The 10187-nt window shown below is 47.0% G+C and overlaps 1 protein-coding gene across 1 annotated transcript; it reads left to right on the forward strand.

Moving 5' to 3' along the window:
• Positions 1–8493: 8493 nt before the first annotated feature.
• Positions 8494–9444, forward strand: LOC142202261 (olfactory receptor 1468-like). Its single transcript, XM_075272321.1, has one exon. The coding sequence runs from the start codon at positions 8494–8496 to the stop codon at positions 9442–9444; it is 951 nt and encodes a 316-aa protein (XP_075128422.1).
• The last annotated feature ends 743 nt before the right edge of the window (positions 9445–10187 follow it).

A 10187-nucleotide genomic window follows, 5' to 3' on the forward strand; every position in this document is an offset into this window, starting at 1 on the left:
CGGCTGCTTGTACCCCCAGTTTTTGCTGCTTAGCTTGCCTCCACATCCACACTGCTTTTGCCCCTACACATCACCCCTATCCATGCCTGTGCCTCTAGCCATAAGTCTGCCACCCATGGAAACTCATGGTGCAGAAAGTGAGGGAGCTGACTCTGAGGAACCCTTGGGTTTTGTAGCTGGTACTCCATCAAAGGTCTCTGCTGCTCACACACCCTGCTGAACATACGGTATCTAGGGTTAGAGCGTGTGGTGACCTCGCACAACAGTAGGTGCTTCAGGCAGATGTAGGCCTTGCTGGAGTGTATTGCGGCTAGCTCCAGGTACTGTAGACTTGGGAAAGTGGGTGTCCAAGTGCCGCACTTTCACCCTTAGCTCAGCTAATTTGGGGTATGTTTTTAAAAATCATTGCACCACTACATTGAACATGTGGGCCAGGCATGGAACGTGTTGGAGGCTGGCAAGCTCCAGAGCCCTCCAACAAGCTAAAAAACCTGGCCCCAGGGGCAGCGGGGATAAACAAATTGCCATCTCATCCAGGATGGCATCCCTGACCTCAGAGGCAATGTGCTGTCCGTCTCCCAAGCTGATGAGCTTCAGCCCAGCCTGCTGACGTCTCCCCACACCAGTGTTGCAGCGTTTTCAGCTCGTAGCTGGGGTCAATCTAACAGCGGAGGAGGAGGAGGGTGGTGTTTCAGCCCTCCTCCCAGGAATGTTTTGTGGGGAAACAAGTCAGGAAAATTCTTGAAACGGGAGAGTTTTGCATCTTTGCCCTTGCTGCCTATGGACATCCCTTTGCCTCTAGCCACCATTTTCCCTGCTTTGCTTGCCTCCACATCCACACTGCTTTTGCCCCTAGACATCACCCCAGTCCATGCCTTAGCTTGTACCCCCAGTTTTTCCTGCTTAGCTTGCCTCCACATCCACACTGCTTTTGCCCCTAGACATCACCCCAGTCCATGCCTTAGCTTGTACCCCCAGTTTTTCCTGCTTAGCTTGCCTCCACATCCACACTGCTTTTGCCCCTAGACATCATCCCTATCCATGCCTCTTCCCCTAGCCATAACTCTGCCACCCCTGGAAACTCATGGTGCAGAAACTTTGGTTGCTGACTTTGAGGAACCCTTGGGTTTTGTAGATGGAACTCCATCAAAGGTCTGTGCAGCTCACACACCCTGCTCAAGATATGGTATTGTAGGGTTTCAGCGTGTGTGAATGACGGACAACAGCCTGTGTTTGGACAGATGTAGGCCTTGCTAGAGTGTTTTTAGGCTAGCAGCGACTCCTGTGCACTTGCAAAAGTGGGCGCACAAGCGCCGCATTTTCAACAGTAGCTTCGGTACATTTGGGTATGTTTTTAAAAAACTTTGCACCACTAGGTTAGACGTGGGCCAAACATGGAACGTGTTGGAGGCTGGCAAGCTCCAGAGCCGCTACCAGGTTCCAGCCATTATCACAGGCGTAAAAATGCCAGGCCCCAGGTGTAGCAGGGAAAAAAAAATGCCATCTCAGCCAGGATGGCATCCCTGACCTCGGAGGCACTGTGCTGTCTGTCCCCCAAGCTGATGAGCTTCAGCACCGCCTGCTGACGTCTCCCCACACCAGTGTTTTAGCGTTTGCCGCTAGTAGCTGTGGTGGAGGTTGCAGCGTCGTAGGGCTTCAGTCTATTCCTGCCATGAATTTTGGCCTGGGAGAGGAGATAGGCCACCCCAGTTTGCACCCGGGGAACAGACTCCACCACATTCACCCTGCCTGTCATTAAAGATAAGCACTGCAGCATCCCTGACCACAGGCGCTTGTCCAAGTGTCGGTGGTCAAGTGGACCTTGCAGCAAAGCGCGGAACTAAGGGCCCACCTGATGTTGAGTGACACGTGCTGGTGCAAGGCGGGGACGCCACACCGGGAGAAGTTGAGACGGCTAGGGACGGCATAGTGAGGTGCCACAGTTGCCATCAGGTCCGGGAAGGCGGGAGTTTCAACAAGCCGGAACGCCAACCTCTCCTGGGCCAGCAGTTTAGCGATGTTGGCGTTCTAGGCTTGCGTGGGTGGGTGGTTAGTGGTGTATTTCTGCCGGCGCTCCAATGTCTGAGAGATGGTGGGTTGTTGTAAAGAAGCGCCTGATGGTGCCTTTGATGGTGCAGAAGAAGGAGATAAGACAGAAACAGGGGAGGATGAGGGAGAAGTCAACAAAGTGGCGGAGGCAGATGAAGTGATGTCCTGGCTCGTCCTCTGGAGTGCATCGCCAGCACTGTGAGCAGAGGCAGTGGCATGAACGGCGGGCGACGTTTGTCCTGCCGTTGCTGCCTGCCACTGATTCCATTGCTTGGATTCCAAATGACGGTGCATTGAAGTGGTGGACAGGTTGCTCTTCTCAGGGCCCCTACTCGATTTCGAGAGGCAAATTGTGTAGACGACACTATATCTGTCCTCGGCGCATTCCTTGAAAAAACTCTACACCTTCAAGAAACGTGCCCTCGATGGGGGAGTTTTTCTGGGCTGGGTACAAAAGGGAACATCTTCGGACATTCCGGGTCTGGCCTGGCTTCGGCAAAGCAGCTGACCTCTGCCTCTGGACATGTCTCTGCCTCTAGCTACCCTTTTTGGTGCTGCACCTGCCTCAACATCCACACTACTTTCCCAGCTTGACATCTGCCTTGTCCAGGTGGGGTCGGTGTCCTCGTCGTCCACCACCTCCTCTTCCAACTCCTGTCTCGCCTCCTCCTCCTGCACAATGCGCATGTCAACTGGCTGCCCTGACAGCAACTGCGTCTCATCGTCGTCGATGAGGGTGGGTTGCTGGTCATCCGCCACCAAATCGACCGGAGATGGAATGGAGGAGACTCTAGTGTTTGAGCATCTGGACACAGATACTCGTCTGTTAGGTCCGTGGAATCGCGAAATGGAGGGGCAGGTTGCGGTACAGTCAAAGGAAGGGAGAACAGCTCTGGGGAGCAGGGACAGTTGGGGTTATTGTTCTGGGAAGATTGGGAATTTTGGGTGGAAGGAGGACAAGACTGTTGGGTAAGAGGAGGTAGAGGCTGACTGGCTGGTGGACAATGGTGGACAGCCATTGCAAGACCTGTTCCTGGTTCTCGGGCCTACTAATCTTTGTACCATTCAGCCTAGTTAATGTGGAACTTTTGTGCAAAGCGCAGAACTTAGGGCCCGCCTGATGTTAAGGGACACACGCTGGTACAAGGCTCAACTCACCCTAAGTGCCAAAAACACTGCTGGTGCAAGGCTCTACTCATGCCAAGGGCCTCAATCTCTGCTGGTAGCTCAGCTTAAGGTCATGTAACTTTGTTTGGAAGGGCTCATGTTAAGGGCTAGAAAAGTGAATTTTGGAAGGTCTTACCACATCTCACACACACACACACACACACACACACACACACACACAAAATGACAGTTAAGGGTGAGGGCTTTTGGAATTCCCATTGCCTATTCCATTTGAGGTTGTCATGGGGAACGTGATTTAAAGGGGTGGTTGTTACTGTTTGTTGAGCTTAAATTGGGGTTTGTGTCCATCCATTTGGGGAGTAAAGAAGGTTTCCAGGTATTTTCCCACTTTGATAGAGGTTTTTTTGAATGTGGAAAGTGTGTAGTTGTTAGGCAGTGATGTTGGGGTAATAGAGGGTCTTTGGTGTGTTAGATGCCCCCAGACATGCTTCCCCTGCTGTCCCAGTGTCATTCCAGAGGTGTTGGCATCATTTCCTGGGGTGTCATAGTGGACTTGGTGACCCTCCAGACACGGATTTGGGTTTCCCCCTTAACGAGTATCTGTTCCCCATAGACTATAATGGGGTTCGAAACCCGTTCGAACACACGAACATTGAGCGGCTGTTCGAATCGAATTTCGAACCTCGAACATTTTAGTGTTCGCTCATCTCTAGTTATAGTCTACGGGGTCCGTGCACTTTAACTGCACAGCGCTCCTCCTAAACACTCTCCTCCTGCTACTCGTAGACTTGGTGACTCTCCTTTAGTCCAATAGTGGTTTTCCCTGAAACGAACATTTTGTCCCATAGACTATAATGGGATTCAATATTCGATCAAGTACTCGAATATTGAGGCTCTACTCAAAACGAATATCGAATCTCAAATATTTCACTGTTCGCTCATCTCTAATAATATTTTAATTTTCTTGCATTTGTGAATCAGGGAAGAATTCTCCCATTTTATCTTTATAGTGAGAGTCTAAGAGCACTGCCAAGCAGTTCTGATAGTAATAATACACTTGTCACCGTGTAAGCAGTGGAACACCAACCATGACATGCAGCCTGCCATGCTTGCCAGTGTGTTCATGGACCCAGGGGTATGCCATGGTTGGTGTTCTTGGCCAGTGTGGAAATCATCATCATCATCTTGAAAGAAATAAGGGTCAGTCTCCTCCACAGGCTGTGTCTGTAACATATCACGCGCCCCCTCTGTATCCAAAGGAGAGTCTTTCTCCTTCTTCCTCCAACGATTTTGGTGCCATTATCAATGGCAACACTGCCCAATTGTAGTTGGTGAGGAGCCATCCACCGGAATACCTGCAGAAGAATACAGAGAGGTAGCTCCTCCGCTGTATGGCTTCTCTGACACAGGCAGCAATGCTCCTTATACCCATGAAATAAGGGGAATGAGGAGGAGTTGAAGCAACACCTTGCACTGGTGTAGATGGTGGGAAATGGTCCAGACAGCATGATGGATGGGCCGTGCATGGTGTTAGAACTTGGACTGCACCTTAGGGGTGGAGATAGCGCCTTGTCATTTTGCATTTCTAGACTGTGGCCATTGCCACTCAAAACATTGACCCAGTTTTCTGTGAAAGCCATGTGTTGCTTTGTCCATAACTGTAGCTCCACATATCGATGGTGGCGTGCACCTCTCCCTGGACTGCCATATCCAAGAATAGGCCCATATTTTCTGACACATTGTAATATAAAGCATGGACAGGTTTCCTAGACAAATAATGGTGGCTATATGTCATTATCTGTGGGCAAAACGCAGTGGAATGCTTCAATTCCTTGGGGATATCTTCACAACATCATTTCTGACTCCAGACATGCCAAAACATAAAGGCAACTTTAATTAGATTTCTTAGCTTTTTCCCACATTTCGTCCTGTTACTCCTTGTTACAGAAATTAAAGGGCTTTTCCAGGTTTTATCAATTATCAGCTATCCTTAAAGGGGTTGTCCAGGATAAACTGATACTTGACCCCTAAGCTAAACTCTCTCCCCCCATCTAATTTCTAATGTACATTAATTTAAAAAAATCTATATTTACTCATATCCCTGAAGTGGTCACATCATTGCTCCAGGGACACATTCTAAAAATCCGGTGACATTCTGTTTTACAACTTCCAAAATGGTACGTCACCATCACTCTTCCTCCTCCCCGTCCCCCACACTACTTCTCAGCCTTCCTGTGTCAGGGGAATGGCACCTCCTCCTCTTCCTGTTTTCTGGAAGAGGGTGGAATAACTTAGCCTGGAAAAGTGGGAGGGGCTAGGCTTAATGACACAGGCAGGGTGGGAGCAAATAGGCTAGAAGGCTGGAGATTTTGTAAAGGAATTGTGGGCGGGGGGCTGAGTGAGAGGGAGTTAGTGCTGTAGCTTATACAGGAAGCAGCACAACAGCTTGTAATCAAACACAGAAGATGCAGCAGCGACACTCAGAAATCATTCCAATATCTGCTAAAGGTATATGGGTACACTTATTAACCCATAAGTAGCAGTAACAGACCTTTATTAAAAAAAAAACCTAAAAAATTCTGCCCGGAAAACCCCTTTAAGACAGGACTAAATTCCCTCAATACATGGTGTGAGTGGCTTTTGGAGGCAAAGTCCTGGAAGTGATGATATGGCCCCCTAGATGTCACAGCACAGGGATAGTAAAAAAAAAAATATAGGTGGCAGTGGGTGAAAAACAGAAAAATCATGGCTTTTGCCACTGGTGGCCGCACTATGTATAGACACTTTAGTCATTTCAATACAGCTCCAAAGAATCTGCACGTTGCTAAATTCAAATGGGCCAATCACAGGAGAGCGGCTACTGAACTCAATAGTGTGTTGTGGTCAGCAGGGTTTATTAAAAAAAACTTAAATGAAAACCCCACGGAGCCCTCTGGGCCACTGACTACTAACCAACCTGGTGTGAACAAAGGCTAACAGTCCCTGTCACTGCAGCTAAATTAAATGACCAGGTGCGCTCTGTTACCAATCACAGAGCTCTGTGCAGTCAGAGCAGCCGCACAAATAAACAAACTGGCTAGCCTGAACCCCAGGACTAGCCAGAGACCAATTAACACCCTGTGTGTGGTAGTTCCACCCAACCACCCAGGCAACTACTGCCAAGCCCACTCCCAGTCACCCTGTCTGGGAAGTTTTGCTAGCTGACCCTACAGACTTTTACCACACATACAAGGCAGCATGCTGCCTGACTACCAGTGGCATTGCTAGCTCAGGGGTCTTTTGCTAACTAGGGCAATTCTAATAATATTTCAGGCAGGAACCCAAGCACACACACAACACACATCAATTCAGGTTTTTGAATGAGATCATAGAGCGCCGGGCGTCCGGCCCAGCCCCCTTATATAGGCAAGGGGCGGTCACCAGCAACTAGCCCAGCTGCCCAATCCGAGTGTCCATAGGTCGACAGACATGTCCAGTCGACCACGCCCGGCCGTTGCAAGGCAGGTTAACCCTTGCAACCCTGGACTGTGCAGAGGAACATTCGGCGACACCCATGTCATGGCTGCAGTTACTGCACAATCCTAACACAGTGGCTCTTCTATGATAGAGGGACCACCGTAGATAATAGTGGTGGTAGTCCCTCAATCAGGGCAGGTTGTGCCCCCACACCTGTGCCCAGTCTTTGTTTTGTGGGTTTCAATCTTCTACCCGAGAATCTGGACAGGAGACGGAAACCCGGCAGTCAGTGCCCGCCCGTGAGTGTCTTGTGCCTCTCTGCGATTAAACCATTTTTTTTTAACTGGACACAAAATCCTGCATGTCCAACTTTGTGTCCGGTTTAAAAAAAAAATGGTTTTGCTCATGAGTGGACACTTTGCAAATCCATTCAAGTGAATGGGCTTTAAAACTGGCTGCCAGTTTCTGTCTCCTGTCCAGTTTCTCAGGCAGAAGACGTAAACCTGCAAAGTGGAGACCGGGCCCTGGTGTGAATCCGCCCTCAGCTATACCTGTGATATACCACTATGATGTCATGGCACAGAGATAGTAAAAAAAAAAAAAAAAAAATTGGTGGTAGTGGGTGAAAAACAGAATTGCCACATTTCCACAGTGGCAGCGGCTCTCCTGTGATTGCTCCATTTGAATTGAGCACCGGAGCACTAGTGTCTGCACATAGCGGGGCCATCACCAGAAGTAGAGCTGTCAGCCATGCTATGAATTTTCAGCCACCTCCACCAATTTTTGATACTACCCCTGTGCTGTGACATCATAGTTTCACAACACAAGGCTAGCTGATAGTGGCACACCCACACAGTCGCGCACTCCACTCTGCATTACCCCCAAAGAATGGGACTAGGAGGGAGTGTGGCATCAGTGGTGGTCCCACTGCTGCTATGGAATTCAATATCGGAAGTTGCTCTTCTGTGATAGCGAAACCACCCCAGTCATCCACTCATGGAAACCATTTTAGTTCATCTGAGACAAACACCTAATTATTCGGAAACAATTTGGAATATTTCGGTCGAATCTGGTTCGTTACAAATCAATTTGCTCATCTCTACTCATCATCGTCATCTAATCTGGGATGGCATGAAGAGATAGAAGGATTGGAGCAAGTCTATATCCAAGATGGAGGGAACAACCTCCCCGCCGAGTTCTGTTTGCAAGTACTGAGAGGCAAAGGGTAAAGTTCACCCCAAATATTGATGAGATTTACATTTCTAGTTTATAAACCCTTCTATTATTGAACAAATTCTTACTTTGTGGCATTTTTTCCACACTGTACAGTATTTTATTGATATCCTACAAGTAAATAGTAAAATCTACTAGAAAGACAATCTCTCTGTATATTCAGTGGTTAATGCACCGACTATATATTTAGCCAAATCCTCAGGAATCACTAATGTCACCCCTGAGACTCATTATCTTTACATCTCTCATAGTGAATGTCTCGAGAGTCAATTTTACAACTCCTTCTCCAGGAGCCCATTCCTTGAGGGTTTAAGGTTGGGATATATAACGGGCCTATTATCCTGGGTGGAATGATATACTTCAAAGAAACCAGTCTACATTGAAGACATGTACGGTATTGATTCATCTGAAGCTTCTGAAGGAAACAAATTATATCAGTATTCCATAAATACTAAGAGGGATATGGAGTAAGATTGGCACCAGCCGCAGATCAAAGCAAATGGTTTTAATGGAGATTAAGATTTTGTATTCCTCAGAATCAGAGAATTTAGAATCTAAGTCGTGTTCATCATCACTTGGCAAATTGGCCACAACTCTCTCTAAGACACCTCCATATAACACTTAGAGATGAAGGGCCAAGAAGTCAACTCTACCCCAGTCCCTGCATTTCTTATACTGGGATTCCCTGAGCTGAATGGTTACAAGTTGCCTTTCTTCTCCATTATCTTGGTCATGTATTCCATAACTATATGTGAGAACCTCTTGATCCTTTTACTGGTGTCCACAAGCCAACGTCTCCAGTCTCCAATGTATTTCTTCCTTGGACATTTGGCCCTGTCGGACATTGTTCAAATATCAAATATTGTTCCTAAAATGTTGGATGTTATCATAAGGGAAGGGAGCACTATACCTTACAGTGGGTGCATGACTCAGTTCTACCTTTATGGGGTGTCAGTCGGTGCCGAATGTTATTTGCTGACGGCCATGTCCTATGACCGGTACTTGGCCATCTGTAAACCTCTCCATTATATCTCTATAATGAGTGTGAAGCTTAGATACGGCCTGATCTTCTCGTCCTGGGTCCTCGGCTTTATGATGGTGCTTATCACGCTTGTACTTGTTTGTCACTTAGACTTCTGTGGCCCTTATATTATTAACCATTTCTTTTGTGACTTGGCCCCTCTTTTAGAACTTTCCTGCTCGGACACCACCGCTGTGAGTATCGACATTATCGTCCACTCATTTTTTATAGTTCTCCTACCCTTCGTCTGTATTATTATAACCTATGTTTATATTTTCATCACCATTTTTGGAATTTCCTCCACCTCAGGCCGGCAAAAAACATTCTCCACCTGTAGCTCTCACTTGCTGGTGGTTTCCACGTATTATGGCTCTATACTCATAATCTACATGGTTCCTTCCCGAGGACATTCACTGACTGTTAAGAAGTTTATTTCCCTTATGTACATTGTACTGACGCCCTTTCTGAATCCTCTGATCTACAGCCTAAGGAACAATGAGATTCAGTCTTCTGTGGTTGTATGTCTTATGGTTTGTAGAAAGAGAAGACTCCTATAGAAGAAGAGCGAGAGCGTGACACGAGCCATCGAACAATCTAGGTTAAAGCTTATTACTATTCATAGTTAAGGTTGAGCAATCGGGATCGGGAAAGATCGGATCCCGATCGGCGATCGAGCAAATTTCACAACCGCATTTGGGATAGGGATCGGCTGGAAAATGATCGGAAATTGGATTTTAAAATCTATCCTGAAATCTCAAGATCGGCTGAACCCTATTCATAGTCTTAAGATAATTTTCTATCAATGTATTAGATGTTGATACAAACCTGAATCTTAACACTTGTTAGAAAAAAAAATTGAACAGATTTCCAAGTCTTCTATCCAATCATCGATATCATATTAGTTGCATCTGACTCCCATGTGTCTGTGTCAGGTGACAATTGGAAAAGTGACTCAGCATGGCCACTACATAGTATACAGAGTCATATATATTCATCATCATACACTATGTGGCTCCAACACCACCGACTGCTGATACCTACTGAAAGTGATTACATTCGGACATTGGATCCCACCTATTGTATATCTAAATACGCTCGGATCCCTTAAAGGGTAACTAAACTTTTGGACAACTTGTGATTTTATGGCAGTATTTGTGTCATTAATACATTTTATAATATAGTTTATTGACAAATGTCTCCTTTCTGTGAAATCCTGCCTCTATTCTCCCCCTGTCATCTGTATTGGGAGCTGTTTCTGCCTCTCACTGAATGTTACTGTGTTTGGAGGATGGGCTGTGTC

The sequence above is a fragment of the Leptodactylus fuscus genome, chromosome 5, assembly GCF_031893055.1.
Source record: "Leptodactylus fuscus isolate aLepFus1 chromosome 5, aLepFus1.hap2, whole genome shotgun sequence".
Classification (NCBI taxonomy): Eukaryota; Metazoa; Chordata; class Amphibia; order Anura; family Leptodactylidae; genus Leptodactylus; species Leptodactylus fuscus.